This window comes from Antennarius striatus, chromosome 2 (genome assembly GCF_040054535.1).
Source record: "Antennarius striatus isolate MH-2024 chromosome 2, ASM4005453v1, whole genome shotgun sequence".
Taxonomy (NCBI): Eukaryota; Metazoa; Chordata; class Actinopteri; order Lophiiformes; family Antennariidae; genus Antennarius; species Antennarius striatus.
Window position 1 is genome coordinate 22,290,001 of NC_090777.1, and position 26,268 is coordinate 22,316,268.

The 26,268-nt window shown below is 44.1% G+C and overlaps 1 protein-coding gene across 2 annotated transcripts in view; it reads right to left on the reverse strand.

The window, feature by feature from the left end:
• The window catches only part of plxna3 (plexin A3), a 56,920-nt gene that overhangs the window by 25,082 nt on the left and 5,570 nt on the right, over nucleotides 1-26,268 (reverse strand). For both annotated transcript variants that reach the window (XM_068327657.1, XM_068327649.1), the window contains exons 2-6: nucleotides 19,555-19,969; nucleotides 18,537-18,727; nucleotides 17,194-17,741; nucleotides 16,843-17,007; nucleotides 14,801-14,983 (exon numbers count right to left, since the gene is read on the reverse strand). In XM_068327657.1, the coding sequence (XP_068183758.1) occupies nucleotides 14,801-14,983; nucleotides 16,843-17,007; nucleotides 17,194-17,741; nucleotides 18,537-18,727; nucleotides 19,555-19,865 (1,398 nt within the window). In that variant the 5' untranslated portion in view covers nucleotides 19,866-19,969. The remainder of the gene's footprint in view (nucleotides 1-14,800; nucleotides 14,984-16,842; nucleotides 17,008-17,193; nucleotides 17,742-18,536; nucleotides 18,728-19,554; nucleotides 19,970-26,268) is intronic.

A 26,268-nucleotide genomic window follows, 5' to 3' on the forward strand; every position in this document is an offset into this window, starting at 1 on the left:
TTAACTTCGTATGTGAAGCAACAAAAATCATGATGCCAGACGCTGAGCCACAACCACCGCCGTGTGTTTGGGGAAAGTGATATCATGACCCCTGCTGTATCTCACATCAGGAGGAGAAAGAGCGAATGATAAACAGCGGTCTGGTCACGTGACTAAAAATCCCGATCGGAACAAAAACGGAAGCAGGTAGACTAGAACCAAATCCCATCATATCACCTGATCCTCTGTGCCTCTGACTGATCTTTATCTGATTGGTCGGTTTACACGATCTGTTCTTGTCTGAATGGTTTTTGGGTGATATTATATGAAACATGTGACAAGTTTCAGAACTGAAGGAAAGAGACCAAAATCTGATGATTTAAATTATTCTCAATAAAATGTCTTCTTCCTCTGGGAGTTTGATGCTTTTAATAGTTTAACTGGTTAATTAGCACCAACAGGTCTGTGTGTGTGTGTGTGTGTGTGTGTGTGCGTGTGTGCGTGCTTGCGTGTGTCTGTGTGTTAAATCCATTTAGCTGCTACAGACAGATAATAAACATTGTTCAGTCAGCCATCAGAGCCTCGGGGTGGGGGGAGGGGGGTGCGCAGTTAAGCTTATTAGTTCCTTCCCATCCCCCAACCAAGACAATACTGGGACCACCAACTGATGGTTTTCTCCCCTCGAGCACGCACACACACACACACACTCTAAATGATGAAAATATAATAATTTCCTGCTTTTATTTTGGTACTGTTTCTGCTTCCTGTATCATATGACTATTAAAGTATTTTAACTCTGTTGACCTTTGACCCTTCGCTGCTCTCATCTCATTTCTCTAATGACGACCAGAGTCTCCTCGTGTCTCTGCTGGTGCTACACGAGCATACAGGCTAACATGCCACTATTATTTATTTATTTATTTATTTATTTATTTATTCCGTTTATTTATTTTTTCCTTGTTATTATAGCACACTTCACTTTCATCAGTTTTGGAACATCAACAACAACACGAGAAAAGAAGAAAAAAAAAAAGGGTTGACGGGTAGAAGCCATTGGCTTGTAAAATTCCCGTCCACTGAATCAACAACATCTCTGTCATTACAACACGTCATCAACCAAATTCATACATTGCATGTGACATTTAAATTATTTGATTTTGGTACATTGTTGTTTTGAATCATCCATTCAGTCCAGTGTTTGTGTGTGTTTGCACACGTCTTTATCAGGTCACTGTCTCGTTCGCTGCACTGAGGTCTAAGTGATATTTTTCCATTAATTTATTTCTATTAAGGGGCGGCACGGTGGCGCTGTCGCCTCACAACACGGCGGGTCTGGGTTCGAGTCCCGCTCTGTGCTGAGTTTACATGCTCTCCCCGTGTCTGCGTGGGTTCTCTCCAGGTTCTCCGGCTTCCTCCCACCTCCAAAAGCATGCGCTTCAGGTTGATTGGCCGGTCCCAATTTGCCCATAGGAGTATATGTGTGTGTGTGTACATGGTTGTCTGTCTTTGTGTGTGGCTCCGCGGTGCACTGGCGTCGTGCCCAGAGTGTCCCCCGCCTCACGCCCTATACCAGCTGAGATAGGCTCCGGCTCCCCGTGACCCACTACGGCGGATTAAAGCGGCAGAAAATGAATGAATGAATGAATTTCGATTAATGCTAGAGTTCCGTCAGATGTCTGTCCAATCAAGCGATGTCTTTCAAAACTAACAATCGTAAAATATAAAAACAGCCTTATTTATCTGTTTGTTTCTGTCAAAGAGCAGAGACTTGCTTCTTGTTTATCATAACTTCAATTGCTCATTGGGGACAAAGTTTTTTTTTAAAATTTAAATAATTATTGGGCAGAACATTAAAAATGAATGACCTTAACTCTGTGGCGAGTGTGTGTGTGTGTGTGTCAGAGTTGTTGTCTTGATTTGTTTGTCAAATCGTTAAAAATCAGCTGATTTTAGATGCTTGAACTTTTCTTTATTGAATTACTGACACAGCAGGAAAATAAGAGTTTCATCAGTGGTCTGATTGATTAATCGCTAAATGTTTGAGATGGCTGGTCAACACTAAGGCCTAGGATTACCGTCACCATGGTAACCATTACATACCGTATGACGGATAATTGAAACCCCTGAGATTGAGTGGTACAGCGAGAGATGAAGAGAAAGATAAGTAGAGAGGGAGCAGCTTCCATTGTCACCGTGGAAACGGAATGATAATTAATTCACCTCTGTGCGTGTGTGTGTGTGTGTGTGTGTGTGTGTGTGTGTGTGCGTGTGTGTGTGTGTGTGAATATCATGTTTGTGATGATGCAACATCATCCATCCTTCAGTATGTAGGGCAGCTGTTAACAAGCAGAGGGATGATGCACATGGAAAAAGATTGGAAGGAGACAGAGGCGGGGAGAGACAGGTGAGGGGGGCATGGACATATCCTGTGGGGGGCAGAACAACATATTTGGGCGTGGGGCTTCGTGACTGGTTGAATGACACCCGTTAACAATCTGCAGCGACAGGACTGTTGGTTTCCTGTTGGTGGCACCACCACAGCCTGGCGTGGAGAAGCCATCAGCTGAGCTCTGATCTGTCCTGGTCACCATGGAAACACAACCAGCGAAAGGAAACTTTGAAGGCTTGTTGGGGCAATGTCCGCAACACAGGAACCAACACTGGTTGTAGTCCACAGAAACGTGAGATGGATCCACCGCCGGTGGCTTTGATCCTCTCTGGACTTTATTTCGTTGGGGGGTTATGTCAGAGAGTCAGATCATCTGTCGGCAGAGAATATCTTTGACTCACCACAACTAACTATTGCAGCGCTACCTGTGTTAGCGCCAGAGTGTCCAACCTGAGGGTCTAGGGCCAAACATTCTCCTGGGGGGGGCGACAGGAGGGTCTCTGGACACCTTTTTACCACCGGTATTCAGCTCCATCAGACGGTCGGTCTGAGCTGCTGAGTGTTTACAGCCCCGATGACAAAACGCAGAACACAAAGGAATGTTCCCGTCTGTGGAAACTAAACACCGCCTGACAGACGGGAACAGAGACACTGCAGCGCAGCCGTCCGCCCGTCACAGGAGGATATATGTGAATAAATGCGCTCAAATTAAAAACGGCAGAGTCAGAGTAGTTTAAAACAGTTGAAGAAGAAGCGGATAACGGTTTTCAATGTTGAATCGCTCGGATCTAACTTCTCACGTCTCGTCAGACAAGAGATAAAAATAATACTGAAGGTTCTGATCAATCAGAAATGTCAGTCATGCGCGGGTAAAATTAAATAAACCCGTCACAGGCACATGTAAGCCCCGCCCCTCTGAGGGGTCCTGAGCACAGGCTCAGCGTCTGAACTGGTCTCACTGGGACATTCAGACATCTGGACTGGTTTTGATGAAATCCCAGTTTAGGGTCAGGGTCATTTTGGCGAGTTTATGATTTTATAATGCAGCAATGCTCACTGTCAGAGCGGATGACATCATCATTTGAGCACATGACATTATTCGAGAAGACGACATCATTATTAGAGTAGACGACATCATAAGAATGCACAATGTCATTGTTAGAACGATGACATCATTGCAATTACATCATAGTTACAGTTGATGACATCGTGATTCCAGTTGATGACATGCTTTCAGCATTTAGTGCAAAAATAAGGTGAGCGCTGACGCCACATTGATAAAAGCAGCAGAAGATGAATCAGCAGAAAAACACTGTCCAATCAGCTGGCAGATACGGATTAGTTTGATGATGTCATTTCACACGGCGATGACCTCACATCTTGCGAAGGTTTCATTTGCCGCATTGAACACACAACATGACAAAAAATGTTGTCATGTAAAGAATGGGCGTGGCAGCTGTCTACACAGACACACAGACACACAGACACACACACACACACACACACACACACACACACACACGCACACACACCAGAATATTTTGTAGATGAGCCATGAATGAGGAAACTGAGTCGCTCACTTTTAATTCAGACCAAACACTGTTTTACAACTTTGTGTTTGTGTGTGTGTGTGTGTGTGTGTGTGTGTGTGTGTGTGTGTGTGTGTGTGTGTGTGTGTGTGTGTGTGTGTGTGTGGTCCTTTGGGAAAGACTTTATAGATTTTGCTGTAAAAAGTGGGGGGGGGGGGAGTGAGAGAGCGATGAGGTTGAGGAGGACAAAGAGGAAGTGAAACAGATGAAGTCATTTCCCAAGGTGAGTCCTGACACACACACACACACACACACACACACACACCGCTTATCACAGCGGTGTGTGTGTGTGATTTATCGAAGAGTCCTGACCAACAGTCATTTATCACCTGGCAAGGGCAGACACACACACACACTCACACACACACACACACACACACACACACACACACACACACACACACACACACACACACACACACACACACACACACACACACACACACACACAAACCATAACAGTATAGAGTTAATGTCATGTAAAACATCCCATAATAGTCTGAGTAATCAACAGATGTTGGTGACAGCAGACTAATCTAGTCCTGCTCGGCAAACTTTGAATATTTTATTGTTTATGATTTTAATCAAACTGAATTTTACATTTTTATTGACCCTGTAAAAACGTTCCAACAACAGTTTCACGAGCAGCAACTGCAGTGACAGTAGAGGAGGTTTTGTAACAAGAAGCAACAAACAGAGATAACGATGTTCGCGGCGCCGCCGGAGGGCGGGCAGATCCTCAGGTGAAATAATGTCACTGAACTTCACTGATTTCTTCCTCGTTGTTTTCAGACATGTTTGTTGTGCTGTGCTTCGAATTGCAGCTACATTGCTGTTATACACACATACAGACACACACACACACACACACACACACAAACTGACTTAAACTATGACAAGTCTCTACACGGTGCTTTATTCTGAAAGTCGCCTGGATTGCTGACATCCTGTCCACAGCGCGACCCGGCCTGTGTGCGTTTTCTCTTTTGCTGTGTTTATTGCAAACATGTGACACAGGAGCGTGATTTATGTGAGAGAAAACCATAATAGGTACTGTTTCAATAATTACAGGAAACACACACACACACACACACACACACACACACACAGAGAGGTCAAACAGTCAGGTAAACATGCTAAATCATTACTGTTCCATCTGACAGGCACAAACTTGTTAGCACTGCCACACACCAACGCTAACATACAATGCTACGCTAACAGCTGACACACATCCTGAGACACTCCACCCCCACCCCATCAGCAAGGAAAACTTAACAGCCCCCCTGCAAGCACTGAGAAATACTTTAAATCAGAGTAGTACTCAGTCCACAGTACAAATACACACATGATACAAACGCACGTCACACATGACACAAACAGACATCACACATGCTACTGGAACACGCCAAAAACACGTAGCGCCACGAGAACCAGACTCGTCCTGCTGAGATGATCAGAACAAAGGAGTTTAGTTCAGCCCACAGTCTGAAGATCACAGCAGGAAGGTCGGCTGGTGCTGAGTTCGGCGGACTTTTTGAGCCAATGAGAGACATCCCAGAACAACTGACAGTGTTGCTAGGCAACAGTAAGCATTGTTGCAAAGGTTTAATGTCAGCTGCTGTCTCTCTGAAGGGCCGACGGCGACCAATTCCATGTTCAATATTCAACTACATCAACAGAGTGAGGCTGGGACCCGATCAAGGGTTCTGCCTGTTGCAGTCAGACATTCTCAGGTTGTACCTGTTGCAGTCAGACGTTCTCAGGTTGTACCTGTTGCAGTCAGACGTTCTCAGGTTGTACCTGTTGCAGTCAGACGTTCTCAGGTTGTACCTGTTGCAGTCAGACGTTCTCAGGTTGTACCTGTTGCAGTCAGACGTTCTCAAATTTTGTTCAGAATGGCAAATTTTCTTACGACCGGTTCCGTCAGTTAGATTTATATCAGGCGTCACAAATTTAAGTGACCTGATTGAAGATCTGAATAATTACGTTTGGGCAGAGTTTGAAAATAATAATAATACTAAATAACTGCCGTCTCTGTAAAATAAATTAAACAGGTTCTATCTAATCATATTGATTTAATGTGGAACTAATTGCTTTCATGTTTTCAGCAGTCGCCAAACAAACGACTGCAGCTTCTAACTTCACTCACAGGAGCTTACCCACATCTGTTTTTAACTACAACATCTGGAAACACTCTCACACACACTTATGCACACACACTCGCAAAACGCACATACACACACACACACACACACACACACACACACACACACACACACACACACACACACACACACACACACACACACACACACACACACACACACACACACACACAGTCAGTACTGTAAACTGGTGTTTTAACACCTCATTGATTCCAGTCCGCCAAACCCCGCCTCGTCCGCTTCAACGCACATTCAGGAAAACACAACATGTAAACAGGCTAACACATTCATGTGAGTACAAAACCTGACGCCAAGCAACAGGAAACACACTCTCACACACACTCTGAAGCCTCTCATTCACCCATACAAAACAATGCCTTGACATGCCCACAGAATTATCAACCCATTTTAGACAGATCCAGTCACACACTCACACTCACATGCACATCCACACACACACGCACACACACAGGAGGATTTATGGGAAGCTGGTTGGCTCCTGGCAGTTGCAGCCGGTCCAGGCGGAGACATAAATCTACACCCAGGCTTCAGACATGGCCCGTTCTCCTCAATACATTTAACAGCAATAACTGTGTGTGAGTGTGTGTGTGTGTGTGTGTGTGTGTGTGTGTGTGTGTGTGTGTGTGTGTGTGTGTGTGTGTGTGTGTGTGTGTGTGTGTGTGTGAGTGTGTGTGTGTGTGTGTTTTACATCCAATCAGATTGTCACGGGCAATGGCACAGTAGCCCGGTGACCACTCCCTTCAGACCAGAAACGGACGCCGTGTAAAAGCAGTTTCCATACAATCAGCGGGTGGCGCTGCAGCAGTCACACAGCTACACTGTTAGCTTTAGTTCAATAGAAGTAACATGTTTCACTCTACAAAAGATTTCTTCAGAAACTCGTACGCTACACCGCTAACAGGCACTGCTAACATGGTCATGCATACTGCAACGCATTTGTATTTCGTAGCTCCAATACTTTGAGGGAAGCAGTCTCACCAGCGACGTCAGCAATGACTAGTATGAGGAGACATGAACAGACACATACAGCACTAATAGGGCATATACTAAACTAAAATATAATCAGGATGAAATATAATAAAAAGTGAAAGTGAAGATAGCAGGAGGCCCACATGGTGGGTAAGGTACACCCTTCTTACATTGTAAGGCATGTCACTATGACATCAATGACATCATCAAACACCAACTGTTACTAAAAGTATCATGTTACATTTTTTGAAACATCAACACTTTCCATTACGTTCTAATTGATTCTGCTAATAACTGACTATTGGTATCAATAAACACATTGAATTATATCAAAAAACGTTTTCAATTAAATCATTTATTCAGTAAAAATTTATCGATAAACTCACGCTCGATAGAACTCCCTCAAAAATCTGATTGGCTGCAAATCAAGAAGTGAGAGCAAAGAAATGGGGTTGACGAGTGATTTATCTGTTGCTACGGTAACCACCAATGAATCTAATCTAATTTACAGGAGATCAAAACAAAAACACCAGCTGGCCCTAAACTCCAACTGCGACGGAAGTGTGTGTGTGTGTGTGTGTGTGTGTGTGTGTGTGTGTGTGTGTGTGTGTGTGTGTGTGTGTGTGTGTGTGTGTGTTTGTGTGTGAGGAGAGCTCAGGTGTGGAGCTTCTTCGTCCAATCACACACCAATCAACCTCGGTTAAAACGCGACTGCTAATTGGTTGACGTGTGTTTGAGCGCCTGTAGAATAAACAGTAACTGTCAGTTCACATCTACTTCCTCCTCATGAAATGTAACCAATCAATGGCCTTGCTCCACTGGGGGCGATTTGATTGGCTGGAAGCCTGCAGGAGATTAACTGCAAAAGTTTTGTTCTAAACAAATATCCAGGTATCAATAGAATGAGGCAGATTAGCGTTTAGCCGTAACCATAAATTTAGCTCTCAGCCAATGTTAGCTGGAGTTAGCTATCAAACCTAATGAAAGCTACCGTGAAATATGATTCCTCGTGTTCGCTGGAGTTCACTAATATAGCAATCGTAACTAGCATTGAGTAATGTCAGCTTTAACAGCATTACTAGCGGGTTAGCGTATCAGTATTTAGCAAGCAGCGAACAGTTTGATGGCTAAAATTAGCTCAAACATTAACTAACTTCTGATATCACAGCTAACACCTGCTATAATAGCTAACATTGGCCAAGTAGCTAAGTTAGCCAGCTGAATTTCATTGTCTGACGCCTGAATGAAGTGAGCGTTAAATAAGTCCCACAGGTGAGACTTGCAGGTGCAGCCATCTGAAAACAACCAACAATCACAGCTTGATTGAGGGAAAGAAAAAAGAGAGCCCTCTTCTCCCTCCGAAACATCTCCAAGACAGAAACAGGTGCAAATATCTCTGATGATAATCTGATCAGCGGATTGATTACCCTCTCCGGCTGTGAGGAATCATTCTTCGGCTCGCTGCCGCAACAAAAGACAGAAAATGATGTTTGGGAGGAGAGCAGCAGGTGCAGGCGGCTCGCTTACAAACAGACATCACTGTTATTAGAATAAAAGCCTCGATTCCCCATCGTCTCATTAGCCAATAATGGCTCCGTTCCCTCTGAATGCCGCAGCTGATTGGCTGACTCATCTCCGCTAATTCACTTTGTGCTAATGGAGGAGAGGAAGAGCAGTAGGAGGAGGAAGCGTTCTTTAATAAGAACGCTGGAAAAAAGCTTTCAGACTGTGTCAGTTTGTGGAAATCTCTAGAGAAGAAGATTTAAAGGAAAAACTTGAGAGACGTCGGCGACATGCCAGCTGGACGAGGACGAGGGCTGACAGCGCCAGACGCAGAATTATCAACAGAAGAACTGCAGTGTTTTAGCCTGATAATCAGACCGGATGGCCGTGATGAGGAGCGACCCCAGAGATTTACCTCCAGCCTTCACAAGACATTAAAACTAAACACGCTCGACAACGAGGGATGTGATTGTGTGATTGGTCAGTTCTGACTCCAAAAAGAGTGAGGATGCCGTCTAAAATGTCTCTGGTTCATTTCAGGTGTGTCTGACTCCCGTTTGCCCGTTAAAAGGCTTTTAATGAGAAGGAGAGTCCAACATAAACGGAGAGTGGCTGTATTTAGCCTCATCTAAACACGGTGAAACAGTCCGGGTTCACACGGTGAAACCCTTCAGGTTAACACAGTGAAACAATCCAGTTTCACAGGGTGAAACAGTCCAGGTTCACCCTGTGAAACAGTCCAGATTTACCAATGGAGTGAGACTTGCCCTAAATGGACTATTGTGTGTATTACATTCATTATTACTTGCTAGCAGTTAGCGTGTGGCTCCTCCCTGGCTATACAGCTGGGCGTCTCACGCAAGCAGAACTCCTCGTGACCCTGTAATGGATCATCTAGAGTGAAATCTGTGGAATGCACCTTTAATGGGTGTCACACCTTAGCACAGGCCTTCCTATCAGGATCTTCAGGATCAGTCACACCAGTATAGCATACAGACTGGAAACCAGTACTGACCAGAGCACATCTTCACAGAGAACTATTCTGATTGGATGGCTGAGAGTGTGTATGTTGGGAGCTGGTCAGTGCAGCGTGTCTCCGTCTGTTTGCTTTGGAAGCAGAACAGAGAGAGAGACACACACAAACACACACACGTATACAAACACACACACACACACACGCGCGCGCGCACACACACCCTTCCAGCTTCCTGTCGCCTCATTCTCTCTTAACACACAGATGACATCACCCTCTTTGAGCCAATCAGCTGTCAAATCAGTTCATAAAAGATTATTACTGATAGATGGGAAATCCATTACTAGTGTTGCCATGGTGACAGCTCTAACTACTAAAGAAGTATAACAATAAATGAGGCAGTGATAATACTGCTAGAACACTTAGCAGTACTACTGATTTCTAATAAAGAATCACAAACATTAAAAGACTCTAAAGAAATAAAAACCTTTGTGAAGGCTTTCTGAAAGTGTTAAGTTTCAAAACACTGAAAAAAAGAAAAAAAAAGACAAGTCATTTCAAAAATTTCTTTTAAAGCATTGAAATGAATGGTAAAATATTTAAAACCAACGTAAATGCATTTATTTAAGACTTGGTACATATTACATATCTGAGACCTTTTAACCCCCAGTAGGAACCCTGACTAAATTCACCTGAAGACTCTCTGGAGGCCCCTGACCCCCATGTTGAGAACCCTGAAGATTGAAGACTCACATTGCTATGACTGCTAATCACGCTAAAACTAGCATCATTGGCTAATTTCACAAGGATCCCGTGGAAAATAAATCTTTATGTGTTTAACTCTGCAAGACACTGTTTACACTGAAATCCAGGAATTCCGCTGGAACATCATTCATTATTTCGGTGCTTTTGTTCTTCATCCATCGCAACCTCTGCTTTGAGTGGGTCATCTGATGCTAGCTGTGGCACAGGGCTGTGGTTTGACTGGTCAGGTTCCAGTCTGAGGTCGGGTGGAGCAGCAGTTTAAAGTGTGTTCTATCTGGATTTAGCTCCATCTGAGGTTTCCTGCCTGTGTGGTCACACAAAATAAATGTCCCAGAGCTGCTTCAGGTTCCAGGTCCACATCCAGTTAGCCCACTGGTTCTAACAGCCGCTAACACAGGGCTTTTAGTACCAGTGGGCAAAAGGGAGCTGGGCGCAGATACTCAGGTCACTTCAGTTGTACCGAAGTAAAACTACAACTGGATAAATCTTGAATCTTTATTTTACACAGATGTAAGCCGTTGTGCTTCTTCTGATGTCAGAAGGTAGTTTTTTTTCTTCAGTTTTATTTTTATTTTCTGTTTAGAATAGGTCAGATTCAGCGAAGAAGTCTCTAGATCAGTTAAAGCAGCAGTCCCCAACCCCTGGGCCGCGGACCAGTACCGGTCTGTGTGTCATTTGGTACCGGGCCACACAGGAAGAATAAATTACTTATTTATTTATATTGTTTTATTTATTTAGGAATCTGAAAGATGTTTCATTTTGAAAAATTACCCGATTCTCCATTACATCCATCTATGTCAGTGGTCCTCAATCACTGGGTCGTAACCTGGTACATTAGGTACCGGGCCACTAAGAAAGTTTGACTTTTTTTATTTAAATTGATTATCAGTCTAAAGATGTTTTATTTTGAAAAGTAACGTCTGTGCGGAATGATGCACAGACAAATGCATGTGTCTGTCTCGCTTGACAGGTCCCGGTCACATGACAGGTTATCAGCCATTACCCCTAAATTAAGCACCCACAACTGCACCAGTGTACTGGATTAAAGTCAAGGCAGATTATCCTGAGATTGACAGAAAGTATCAAAAACCCTGCAGTGACTGCAAAGAAAACCAAACTGCGAAGTAGATCGGACGTTCGGAACACACTTCAAGTGTCATTGTGTCCCATTACCCCTAGATCACCGGTCCCCATCCATTAATTCTCATCATCGTAATTAATATTATTTGACTGACTTGTTCACCCTTTTAATGATCAGTATTTCTCCTACGTTGAATGCACTGATTGTAAGTCGCTATATTTCAAAATAAACCTCATCAGTGCAGTCACTTGAAGCGAGTTTTTAATATAATTATTTCTTACAATTATTTCATTTAGAGATGCTGATTAACAATCTATAAAAAAAGGTTGTTTATTGTCTGTTGATGTCTGCATTTTACATAAAACCACTGCAAATGATTAATTATTAGGCTACAGCTGTCCTGGCATCATTAATGATTATCGAGCAAATGAAGATCGGTCTGTGAAAATATTGTCTTAGATGAAACCGGTCCGTGGTGCATAAAAGGTTGGGGACCGCTGAGTTAAAGGACTAGAAGAACACCCCAGACAATAAAAATACATGCGATTTTGTTTATGGTCCACTTATGGGATGGTCACCTGGTCGTGAAGAATGTTGTCCTATGTGTGACTAGAAAGCTTCTTCTGAGTGGCCATAAGCAAGGTATCAAGGAAGAGGAGGAGGAGGTGAAAATGATGTGTTCTACCTGTCAAATGAATCAGGGCTGAGGGAGGTTGTTCTGGCTCCTCCTGGAGAAGCTCTGGGCCATCAGACACTCTGTCTGATGGCCCAGAGCTTCTCCAGGAGAGTTCTATTTCTCTGCTTTTGTAGTACATCTACCCCTCTCCAGGGCGCTGATCCCAGTCAGTCAATCAGAGCAGACTAATTACAGTACTGGAAGAACCAATAAGATTACTAAAAATATCAGTAAGAGCACAAGAAATAGCAGTAAGAGTAGTAGAAATACCACTAAGAGTATTAGAAATACCATTAAAAGTACTAGAAAGACCAGTGAGCATACTAAAAATTTGAGTAAGGGTATTGGAACAAAACAGTACTAGAAAGACCAGTTCTTGTAGTAAAAAGACTAGTTGAAGTACTAGAAAGACCTGTTTGAGTACTAGAAATCCAAGTGAGGGTACTATACAGACCCGTTAGAGTACTGAAATAACCAGTAAGAATACTAGAAATACCAGTGACAGTACTAGAAAGACCAGTAAGGGTCTTTCTAGTACTATCACACCATTCGCAAAATGTATTTTTCTAGAATGGTGTGATGTAGACCAATGTGATCAAGATTCTTTGGGTTTCATGGAGCAGGAGTCCCATGATGTGAATCAGCCAATCACTGGACTGGTGGCTGAATGACATTTTCATCAGGATGGTTGCTTTTCTTTTGTCTAGTCATCAATAAACTCATCTGATCACATATCCGTTTGTAAATACAAATGTATGTGAGAAACTAAAACGTGATGGAGGTTTGAGAGGCGACCCGGGGCAATTTGGGCTTGTCTCTATGTCTGAGTGTCTGGTTGGCTGTTGAAATGATGAAAAGACGGAGGAGATAGAGGAGGAGGACAGAACAAAGGTGCTCTCCGCCAACATATACAACCAAACCCTCCATTTCCAGCACAACACAGACGACTCCTCCTGTTCCTCCCTCCGTCGGCACTCCTCTCAGAGGTCATCCTTCCGAGGAGCCTCATGGCTATGAATATTAAAGCAGCAGCTGTGTGGGAGGAGGTGAGCTGGGTGAACAGCCTCCATTTTTACATTTCAGCCAATTAAAATTCATCCTTTAGAGGATGGAAACCAGAGCTGATGGTGAGGTTAGATGTGGAAGAAGAGCTTTTTAAATGCATCTTTTAATTTTAATGACCGCTGATGGAGATGAATGCGTCTGGAGGAAGACGCATGGAGAAGAATTCTCCTGCTGAAAACCACCAGAGGAGCAAAATTAATCATTTACACCACAGTGACCTTTAAACCAACCACGTTATTTCATTCAGATAACAATAAGTGAGTCGATTTCAGCCCTCTGGGGTCTGATTTTTACATCCCTTCTTAAATTCACTTCGCATTCACACAAAACACAATAATCCAGTTTCATATGTGAATTTAGAGATGGAAAAGATCCTTTAACCCAAACCCTGAGATCAAATCTCACCCGTACGCATGAGGATCATCTGTTCTGGTTCACATGGGTTTAAAGTCATGGAACGTTAGAATAAAACCGGAGACAAATGGAGTATAAAGCTCATGCAAGCCACGCATCAGAAACTTGCTGAGTTCCAGCTATCATAGCTAATAATAGTTAGTTAGCTGAAGTAAGCTACGTCAATGCTGACGCACCTCCCATCAACGGGCATTAGTAATATTAACTATGAGCGCTAATATTAACTTGTGTTAATGATAGTTAAACTTAGTCCATGTCAGTGTAGCTTAACTAACCTACTATCAGGTAGAAAGATAAAATAAGCTACTGTCAGCCACAAAACCAACGGTTAGTTGATGTTCACTAATGTAGCCAAGATTATGTAATAATAATTGTTATAGCTAATAGTTATATTATAGTTATATTGGAATTTCAACCGGAGTTAATTTTTGTCAGTCTTCATGGCTACAGTTAGCTATCTTAGTTCAAGATAGCTAATATTGGCTGTATAGGTTGCTTAAGTTTAGCATTTCCAGCTAAATTAATCAGAGTTAGCTCACGCCAGGTACTATCAGTCTGGGATCTTCAGACATGGAACTACAGCACTAGTTCATTTAAATCCTTCAGAGGACAAAGTTCTGGACCTGTCAGTCCTGCTACACCTTCGTCCGTTCAACCGATAAAAACCTTGGATATAAACTCACTGTTTACTGCACTACAAAACCATAACAACAGCTCCAGATAAAAATAATGAGGATGGAGCCGGCGGCTGCACACAAAACACAGCGAAAAATATGTGAAGGAATTAAATATTTATCACATACCTGCTGTTTATTATTGGGTCTGAATTCAGACACAGCTTCTTAGGATGCTGCCGGTGTCCTCGATTTAAGAACACAACCTACAGGTTCTGATCCGGCTGTCTGGTTCCAGTAATGATCTGGGGACTTTCTCCCTTTCCGCCTCCATTAGTTGGCCTTTTCAGGCCCCAGATACAGACAAACACACGACTTATGCCGATTGGCCAACTAAACCCCCAATCAAATTGCTCCTCTGCTCTGATTGGTCAATACAGGATTGGTTATTTTTAGACAACAATTGTGAATCCACCTTAAAAATATGCTTTATCTTTCACACCACTGATAGCATTCACTGATTCAGTTAACCCCTTCTCCTCGAGTCTACTATCATCCATCCATCCATCCATCCATCCATCCATCCATCCGTCCTACCTTCTTCAGCTGTCCACTTCTGGTTCCCACAAACACCACCGTATGTTCTCCGTAGGTGTAAGCCGCCACGGCGCCCATGCCTTCAGTCCGGTCCTCATACAGCGGGTTCCCTTCGATGACCCTCAGGCCCCCCAGTGGCTGGTTCAGCACCAGACCACAGAAATCATCTCCGATCTGCTTCGGCTGCGGAAGAGAGAGAAAAGAGACATTTGTTAATTAGATGAAGGCATCCCAACATGATATCCTTTATGCCAACTGTAATAATAATAAAAATAAAACCATGAAGTGAGATGATTTAAAGAACATGACTCTGAACTCGCGCCCAGATTAAAGCCAATCAACACAGCTTTCAGGAATCAAGAGAAGAGAAAACAAAACTTCATGTAAATAAAACATAGTTCACTTCCTGTCGCCAGCAGGCAAATTGTGTTAAAAATGACTGATTTCATGTTAGGTTTGGGTCTCATTAGCCCGTCTTGTAGATCTTGACATGACATGCATGTGCTAAAGATCATACTGTGCTGAGCGACTGAAAAATAAATCAGACGGCAATTTTTAGGACTTCTGACTAGTGTGTAATTTTTAACCTTTAAGGCAAATGTTTAAAAGTAGAATAAAAATAATGTCTTCAGAAACAAGAATAGGTTAAATGGGGAAATCAGGCATCTACAGTCAATCCACCGTCAGTGGTTCTTATTGCCTTATGTTTCTGACAGTGTATAGAAACAGGGCGGAGTCCTTCATTACAGGGTCCACGCGCTCACTGAGGTCGGCTAACACCCTGTCATTAGCGGGTTCGGGCCTCGATGCTTCACAGCAACAGAGCAGGAAAATCTGGAGAAACTTTGGTTTAACTGCTCTCAGATCAGCTCCCGTCTCTATTTATAGCAGATACAACGGAACGCTTATTTCCCTTCTATCATCTCAGCAGACGACCTGTCAGGACGTCCAAAGAGGAGCGATCGATACGAGAGCAGCGTCTTCATTCACTCAGCAGACGACAGGTTCATTTATCAGATTGTGAGTCCTGATCAATTATTTGGACCCCAAACTTGAGTCTTGAATTATTTTGAACATCTCAAATCACTAAATAACAGCTGGAGGTGCTAAAAAATATGAGAAAACATAACATAACAAACCGACACCGACAAACAGACCTTTATTTCGAACTAAATCAGGTACGACACGGTCATGTTTCAGGTGCCTGGTGCCTCTCCACTAACCAATCAGCTGTCAGAGGTGAAATGAGAGATGTGTAGATCCGCCTCTGTGGCGAGGCAGAGGAACCAGATGAAGAACGTCTTCTAGATGCAGACAATGCTAAATTCCATGTCACGCTTATACAGCTAGCAGAGCTCAAACAAGCACAGGCGTGGAGTCGGGTCCCACAAAGAGTTAATGAAGAGGAAGAGGAACACTAGAAGCTAAAGTAAAGGATGAAGGAAGATGATGTATTCACAGAATGACCATGTCCAAAAGAGGCCTTGAGACAGATCCAGTCACACACTCACATGCGCGCACACACGCACACACACACACACACACACACACTAGACAAACACGAATAAGGGACCTTGTCATATTACCCCCCTGCTGTTGATGATAAAAGAAGGAGGTCAGAGCCTCATCACTGGCCCCGCCTCCACCGTCTTTGCCCCCAAAACATTTTCCTGAACCTGGTTCTGATTGGTTAGTTGGTTAGTTAGTGTTGACACCCTGTTCCCATCCCCCCTCTTCTACTCCCACCATCCACTTTCCAAACCCAACCCCAGCCTCCGGACTCGGATCCTGGCGTGTTTCCCTGCCAGTCGCCATGGTTACCATTGCAGGCCGTCAGCGCCGTGAATGAGAACATCATCTACCCCCTGTGACCTGAAATAACCCCAACACAGTGAGAGACAGGTTTCTTTCTCTACACCATCCTCCTCCCAGTACTTTCCTGCTGGGAGAACTGGTTTTCTTCAGAGCAAGTCTTTCCTTTGAACGGAATGAAGGAGACAAAGACCTGTAGGAAATGAGAGAAAAGAGAAGTTTCTCCTCACCGTGTGGATGCAGGGCAGCTCCTTGTTGAGTAACCAGGGCAATGAGAGTCGTCCCTCGCCACGGTAACAGGAGCGGATCCTCTCCCTCATGGCCAGGTTGATGTCGTGGAGGGTGAAAAGACAGAGGACGGTCTCTCTGGGGGGGTTTGAGCGATTTTTCTGACCCTGAAACCAAAAAAAATGCAGTCTGTGAGGGGTGGTCCAAAGTCCAGAGAGGGCGGGGCAAGCCTGGAACAAGGTCCACAGAACCAGGAACCAAACAGAAAAATCACTAGGATCATTAGAACTAGGAGAAGAATAAGAGACAGAAGGATTTAGATTACATTAGAGGGTATGATGAAGGTAAATCACCTGTGAAAAAACGACGAAGAGGACATCGTCATCCTCAGACAAGCCGAGTGCCTGGGCCAGCCGCCGCCCTGGTTTCTGTTTGTAAGCGGCCTGGACCAGTCGGTACTCCACGCCATCTTTGGTGCAGCCCAGGGGAAACTCCACATAGGAGTAGAACTCGGTGTCATCGGAGCACATCCTGACGATCTTGGAGGTGAAGAACTTCTCACCGCCGGCGTCCATCTGCGTCAGTTGCGTGTCCAGCTGCAGAGTCAGGAAGTAGACATAGGTGCGGCTGGAGAAGCCGTAGACGTAGTAGATGTCAAAGGCCGGGTAGAGCGACAGTGTGTCTGAAGGGATCTTGATCTGCGAGGACACAAACTCGTCTTGATAGACTAGCGAGAACATGTTGACGCTCTCCTCGTCCGCCACCAGCTTCCTGCTGGACAACGTGGGGAAGTATTCAGACTTCCCATCGATGGCGGCGCCAATGAACAGGCGGCTGCCGCCTTTCAAAGGCTTCTTCCTCTTTGGGTCGGCCGTCCAGTCATCCTCACCGACAACCACACCTGGAGGGGAGGGGAAACGATTGGTAAGGAAACAGGTCTTCACGCCAAACGCCATTTTGTGTTGCTTGAACGTATGAAGCTGCGTCTCTGGTTCTGGAGCCGTCTGACAGCACGCAGATGATCCCTCTGGCGTCCCGTAGATGCAGTTTCTCACAGATCTGCTATGAGACGCATCAACCGCGCAGCCGTCAATCAGCCCGACAGTTTTCATTCAGGCTTTTTGTTCCAACGAAATTTACAACAACCGACTGAATAAAACCTGAAAACATTTTGACACCCTGACAAAGTGATTGACTCCTGCAGGTTGAAATGCTTTTCCTGCCTGTCAAGAACAAAGTAAAGAGGAAACGCTGGAGCCGAGTTTTTGTTCCTTTTTGGCATCAAAATTGTCAAAACTGCATCATGATATCAGGACAAGATCCAGCGAATTTAAACCCGCAGGAAACACGAGCGAAGCGTTTAAACCTGACTGCATCCAATAGATACAGCACTCAGCTACTTGGTTAGCTTACAGCTACAGGGTTAGCATGTGTCCTACTTTACTACAGATCCATTCGTACAGCAGCTGTTTAATGGTTCGACCATCTACCTTCAATATTGAAAACGGCATGGAATCTTTTCTTCTGTTATCTTTGGTTTAAGTTAACTTGAGTCGTAATTTCACAATATAAGGATTTAGCCTAGCCTAACACAAAAGCTGGAGGGAAACAACTCCTCTACAACAAAACAAAACAAAACTGTCAAACTATTGTTTTTCTCTTAGCATTCTACTTGTTCAGGTGAACCAGAGCTCACCTGCCATCCCATCAGCCTCTCTGGCTCCAGACAAGTAGTGCTCTTTGCGGTGATGCGGCTCTCCGAGTTTGAAAAGATCCTCCAGTCTGAGGAACTGACAGATGCCCTGCCAGATCGAGCCACAGGCCACCAGTCTGTTCCCAGTGTAATCCACCAGTAAGAGCTTGTTCACATTGTCCGACGACTCCAGTCTGAGGGGGAGACAGGAAGACAGATAGGACATGTGACCACAGGTGAGCTGTTAGACAGGTGAGTCAAAAGACAGCTGACCAGGCATATGTTGAGGAGGTCTACCATCATCGGTAAACTGTTTAGAGAAACACATGATGATAAAAACACAGTCCAGTCATGTAAGACAGGTGTAGAAAGAGAGGTGAGACAGTCAGTCATTTGACTAGACAGGTAGGACAGACAGGTGTGTGTGTAGACGAGTGAGAGAGGTGTGTGTAGACAGGTGAGACAGACAGGTCTGTGTGTTTGTCTGTGTGTGTGTGTGTGTGTGTGTGTGTGTGTGTGTGTGTGTGTGTGTGTGTGTGTGTGTGTGTGTGTGTGTGTGTGTGTGTGTGTGCATGTCTGTGTGTAGACTGGTGAAACAGACAGGTCTGTGTAGACAGGTGAGACAGACAGGTGCGTTTGCGTGTGTGTGTGTGTGTGTGGGTGCGTGCGTGCGTGCGTGTGTGTGTGTGTGTGTGCGTGTGTGTGTGTAGACTGGTGAAACAGACAGGTCTGTGTAGACAGGTGAGACAGACAGGTGCGTGTGTGTGTGTGTGTGTGTGTGTGTGTGTGTGTGTGTGTGTGTGTGTGTGTGTGTGTGTGTGTGTGTGTGTGTGTGTGTGTGTGCGACAGACAGGTGTGTGTAGACAGGTGAGACAGACAGGTCTGTGTAGACAGGTGAGACAGACAGGTGCGTGTGTGTGTGTGTGTGTGTGTGTGTGTGTGTGTGTGTGTGTGTGTGTGCGACAGACAGGTGTGTGTAGACAGGTGAGACAGACAGGTGTGTGTGTAGACAGGCTGCAACCTGTGGGCACAGGCTCTGACGCTGGGCGGGGGGTAACACTTGGCGTTGTCCTCCACCGGTCCCGTCATGTGACTCCTCAGCTCCGTCAGATTGGCTGACAGCTTCAGCACTCGGTTGACGGCGCCGACGAACACCTCCCCCGTCCTCCGGTGGACCGTCAGGTGGGTGAGGGAGGTGTCGAACACCCGGTATACCGCTCTGCCGGTCGCCATGGAAGAAGGGGGAGGAACAGCCGGGGCAGAGAGGAGGGGGGAAGGGAGGAGGTGGAGGGAGATGAGGAAGAAGAGAAGTGAAGAGTAAGAAGGGAGCATGGTGGAGTGAGGAGGAGGAAAGGATGGAGGGATGGAGGAGGAAAGGAGGGGGGGAGGAGGAGAGCTGGCTGCAGGTCTGATGAGTCAACTTCAGAGGGACATGACTAGAGAGAGAGAAAGAGAGAGAGAAACTTCATAACTGTACAGACACTCAACTACAGAAGCCTGCAGAGGACATTTCAAAAATGGCCAAAAGTACATGGACAGTGCAAGCTAATAACAAATGAACTGGGATCACATGGCCTCACAGGCAGGCAGCTAACTGACTGGAAAATTCTGACAATGTCATACTGCATCATCAAATCATCCAGGCTAACAGTCAGGAATTGTAAGAAGCAATTGACAGGTTAGTCTGTCATGTGACCAGAAACAACAACAGGCCACAAACATAGTGACTAATGATTAGATTACTGAAGTATTAGTGACTACTATACTGTCATCTACCATTACCACAACTAATAATACACTTTAAATTACCATGATCTCTTAGCTTTCTGTTAGCAATAACACTGATAAGAGGTCAAGTGCACCCATTCATCCCTTGAGGCCTCCTCTCACAAACAAACCTGGCCTTCCTCGAGCCCAGAGCTGCTCTGATCCTTCACCTCCCATCTGATGAGGAGCTTTAAATCCTGCTATTAATGCTAAAAGCTCAAACACGATTGTACAGAGATGTATAGAAAAAATGTGTGACACCGAGTCAGCGTTATCGATCTGTTTCCGTCTGTCTTCTCGCTCCTTAAGCTCCAGTAACACTGATCCGATGGAAACTTCCCTCTCGTCCCGGCAGCTGTTTACGTTTGACTGACGGATTGAATCACCAAAAACCACACAAGCGTCGCTCAAGGTTGCAGGTAAATCCGACCACTGCGGGAACAGATTGCCCTTACCTTGGCTCTGGGTCTCCGAGGATATACCTACTGATCCTCCATGCTTGCAACATTCTCATATCCTTGATTCGCTCTCACTTCTCTATCTGTCTTGTGGTTCATTCTTCCGTCATACTCTCTTGTATTAAATATTAAAATCTCCCCACCTATATATTTGAATAAGCTCAATTGAAAACCTCACGCTGTCACGTTTTAACTCCACCCGCTACCTATCAATCAAGCGCCCAACCAATCACGGTGCCCAACCAATCACGGCGCATCTGCCAGAAGGAATCACGTGAAGGCATCAGGCAGCGAGGCTTTTTTGTTGCGGTTACACCTTTTGTCCACGCAGATATCCGGGACAAATACGCTGGCCAAAGTCAAGTTTTTTGAAAACACCGGTAATGTGTTGTTGTGTGGACACTGTAACCGAAAAAAAAAAACCCGAAGACCTGCCACAGTGGACAAAGATGTTGTTTTTAAATAAAAACCAATGATATGACCCAAGCATAATCACTGGCTGTATCTCAACGTTACAAAAGCACAATCATTGTTCATACCCCAACCCCCCTCCTCTCACTGAACATGTTTACTGTATTTTCATTTTCGTCATGTCCAAATGATCATTTTCCATACTGCCAGTGTTTGTGTGTGTGTGTGTGTGTGTGTGTGTGTGTGTGTGTGTGTGTGTGTGTGTGTGTCCAGCTATGGTTTGTGTTTGGAATGGGACCATCGATGTAGTATCCAAAATGCTCTTTGGACATCTGACAAAAGCGGTCTTTAAGTAACTTCATACAGTTCTGTTCATGTAGTCAGCTAACAGAACTATCACTTCTCTAAAATTTTTTGACAGCTGCCTTTTCCTTTAACGTTAGCTCGTTTCTCGATCTCACGATTAGTTAGATTTCTTTCTCCAGTTATCCTGCTAGCATTCATCTACGGCTTCACAATGCCCGCCCAGCGCGATCCATGATTTGCCAACATAAAGTCGCTACGTAACCACGTTGATTTCTGACTACGTTGGGTGTGCTTTGTTTATAATACCAATACATTTGTTTTCATATGTTTGGTATGAAGCCTGATATTATTGTGTTATCGTGGAATTTCCATGGGTTCCCGCTAGTAATTATTAAATCATATACTGTAGTTGGATTGTACAGTGGTTACGTCATAAATTGGTTGCTGCATACATTTGGTACATACTAATAAGACATAGTTAACATCTGTTAGTTTCACACCTGTTAGTTTCATGATTAACATTTGTGCGCTCAGGTTACTCCCTCTGCTCAAGGTTACTGCTTCCGTGGTTGATGATTAACACGCTAAAGGTTTCACCTCGACAACGTTTACTCCGCTCATCCGTCTGCGACTTGTCAAGATTCAAATCTGCTGATTATGACCTCAGCAGAGGGTCGAGTTCCTGCAGACGATGAAGCCCAACAGCATCACAATGCCGAAGCCATGAGCCTCACTCAGCTTATATTGCCTTCATAAGAATTCAAATTAGCTTCAGCTAACAGTTAGCTTCAATGACCATCATAGGAACTTTAGTCTTAATTAGCAGCTAACCAGTACAATATTACCATCCTAAGAACCAACATAAAACATTAGCAAGCAGTTAGCAGTTAGCATGTGCTATTGTGTGCAATAGGATGGACAGGATCAGGAATGAGTACATCAGAGGGACAGCATGTTAGAGGTTTTGGAGATAAAGTCAGAGAGGCCAGACTGAGATGGTTTGGACATGTCCAGAGGAGAGATAGTGATTACAGTGGTACCTCTACTTACGAATGTCTCTACTTACGAGATTTTCTACTTATGAAATTTCTCAGCAGCAAAATATTACCTCTACTTACGAAAGAAATTTCGACTTAGGTAATGTAAAAAAACAGTATCGACTGATTCTTGAATCTCCCACAGGTTCCTGAACGCAACATTCTCATAGCTGCTCTGCCATTGGCTAATGCCTATTATGTATCTTCCTGACATCCCATTGGCTAAGAGGGATGCCACTCCACCTCTGTGTAGAGATAGATCGGTGCCTATGCAGTGTCTTCGCCATTTGGAACTCAACCCGTGAGGTAGTCTGATAGTTTTGAGCAAATGTAATAACTTTTTGAGTACATATTCACTGTGGACCCCAAGAAAGTGACGGAGAAAAGAGGAAAGAAAAGACAAAAGATTTTTTTTGTCCATACAAACAAAGCAAGAGATAATAGAAAAGCGTGAAAAAGGGATGCATTTGGTTGATCTCGCCAAAGAATATGGCCGAAATACATCTATAATGGCCACGTTATTAAAACAGAAGGAAGTTTAAGGAGTTAAAGGCATCGCTTGGGTGGTTGGAGAAGTTCAAAAGGAGGACTGAAAATCACTCTGTTGTTTAGCATCGTGAGATAGGAGTGCATGAACTAAAGAGGGCAAAAAAACAATGAGGACAGAAGTTAAAAGGTAAATGGCCGTCATTGTTATTCTTTACTCTATTCTTTGTTTTTTTTTACGTTATGCAGAACTCTCATTTATTGCGCAATAATTTAATCGTAACATGTATTTGTTACATGTTTTGATATATTTTCATGCTTCATAAAATATTTATGTCGGAATTTTTTGGGGCTTGGAACAGATTAGGGCATTTGCATGGAAAACGCATCTCTACTTACGTAATTTTCTACTTACGTAATTTCTTCCGGAACCAATTAATTTCGTAAGTAGAGGTACAACTGTATATTGGTAGAAGGATGCTGAGTTTTGAACTGCCAGGCAGGAGGCCTAGAAGAAGACCAAAGAGGAGGTTTATGGATGTAGTGAAAGAGGACATGAAAGTAGTTGGTGTGAGAGAAGAGGATGCAGAAGACAGGGGTAGATGGAGGCAATTGATTTGCTGTGGTGACCCCTGAAGGGAAAAGCCAAAAGGTAAAGAGGACGTTTGTGTGCACATGCTAACCGTCCTTGCTAATAAACCAACCTCCCTGTCAAACTGTCCTTGCTAACATACTATCTCGCTAAAGGATCTGGGCCTCTCTGAGCTGAAGTAGAAACCCCTTAAGTCCTCGCAGTTTGATGAAACCAAGTAGTCGCCACGGCGACCGCTGTGCTCACATCAACTCTTCACACATCAAAACGACTGAAACTCGAGTCGCCCCAGTATCGACAACGACAACAACGATGATGATGATAATGATGATGATGATGATGATGATGATGATGATGATGATGATGATGATGATGATGAGACATTCATCGGTTCGGCTCCAACTGACCGCTGCTAATGAGACAGTAGAAGTGTTTTATGAATGGAAGGGTAATAAATTTTTATTCCAGCAGCAGTGGGTTCCATATTAACCCTGTGACACACACTTCCAACACAAAGAGGCAGTGAGAGATCAGCACATTAGCTAATTATCCCGCTGGCCGAGGGAGAGGAGGGCTCGACAGATGGACCAGTGTGTGCTGAAGACAACAGACAGCTGGCTGGACAGATAGAGTTTCTCCAACTGGACCATATCTCCATCGACCTGCTGAACCACAGACCCAGTTAACCAAGGCCAACAGACCATCCTGGCATGAAAGCTAAATGCTAAGCTAATCCTATATTTATGAAAGAGAATTAGGGTCACATAATAATATGATAAGAAAGTCAAATTATTACAATAAAAAATATGAGAATAAAATTTAACAATGATGATAAACAGATTAAATGTCTATTTTGGTAATTAAAAATATCAGTTTAAAGTTTATGTTAGTTTCCTGACCATAGTTGAATACTTCTACTGAAGTAATCAATTACTAAGGCCATCAATGGATGAGAAATAAAATTTACACACAGGCCAAACTCCGCCCAGGTGCTCCTGACTGGGAGGCATAAACCAGTACACCCTGACCCTCACCCACTCCCACACAGAGACACCTCCATGTGAATGTAACCCCCCTCCTCCTCACCCTCTCCTCACCCCTCCATCTCTTTGACTGAGGCCCTGTTTGGCTCCAATAACCACCACAAAGGCACATTGTGCTGCAGCTTCCTGCTGGAGGAGGGTGGGCCTGAGGTATCAGGGTGGTCCGATAGAGGAGATAAGAGCCGGACGCACACAGGGAACAGCTCTACCTATCAATAAGATTATTATTCAAGTTATTGATCCGCTGAAATCCTGATGAGAGGATTTTCTCTTTCTGCAGGACGTGCTACGTCGACTACAGCTGCAGGGAAATGACTATCTATGTTTATTGGTAAAATATTAAACCTATTGTTGATAACCAAACAATCAAAAAACAGTTCAATACAACAGATATCACAGCAAAACTGATTGATTTAACCTTCTGAATGTCATTGTCAAAGCGACACAAACCAATTACGAGCATTTGTCCTGACATCTAAAAAAAAAAAATCGCATCTGTTAAAGCCTGAAAAAGGACCTTAAACTCCTCTGAATCTGAGTTTCCTCTTGAAAATCCGTCGCTGCGATGTGATTCAATTTGACTATTGTGTCACTTCCTGTAATTAAATGAACACAGTGAAGTGTAAACTACTGTGTACTTTAATTTTATTGCGTCTTTCTCTCAGACGGCCTCTGTAATTACAAACTGCTGTTAACTGTCTGTGCTATTACCAGTGACAGTGCTAACATGCGAACACAGTGTCCTGTCACTTTAGTGCCTGTCTGTGAATCTGAGCTTCTTCCTGCTGCTTCTTCTCAGCAGTTAATCACAAACCACTGTGATCAAACTTCCTCCCTTAAACTTCATTTAAGGGAGGAAGGAGAAACTGTTTAGTTTCTATTCTAATCCCATCTGCTTGGGCTCAGGGGTCGCACACCAATCAGGAGTCGGACGATTCGGGGCCTGCAGCCTGCATATGGGAGAATCCCAGAGCAGATACCCAACCCCAGTTTGCTCCGCGGGGCCTGTAAACGGTCCTCACTGCTACTCATCAGTGATTGGTTGGTCAAAATAATGAACAAATCTCGTTTCATTGTACTGTGTGTAATCAGATCACAAAATAAATCTGCTGCTTCTTCTGTCTGAGGATGTGAAAGGAAATGTTCATTTTAATCAATCAGTCAATCTTTTCTACATAAACCCATATTTAGCCGTAGTTTAGCACAAAGACATTAAACTAGCATACAGCTGTCCAAGGATACCAAACTCAACCCATCAGCTCGGTCTGAGCTAACCTCCTCTAGCCACCTCTATGCTAACCACCCGCTGTACTATCTGCACAGCTGACTGATAGAATAAAAACTCGCTAATTAAGGTAGCAGCAACTGGAGCTAACCATATTTGATAGATTTGAATACACACCACCTGCGGCAGCTAACATGAGCAGCCAACGCTTCACGCATTCATGCAGTTTAGGGCTTGGTGACTTATAATGAGGCATCAACAACTTCATGACATCATGTTGCTAATTAACTACTTGAAGCAGTAGTGTGTATGCAGCACACACACACACACACACACACACACACACTCACTCAAACACACACACACACACACACACACGGACACACACAGTGCATAAAGACCCCGTTCAC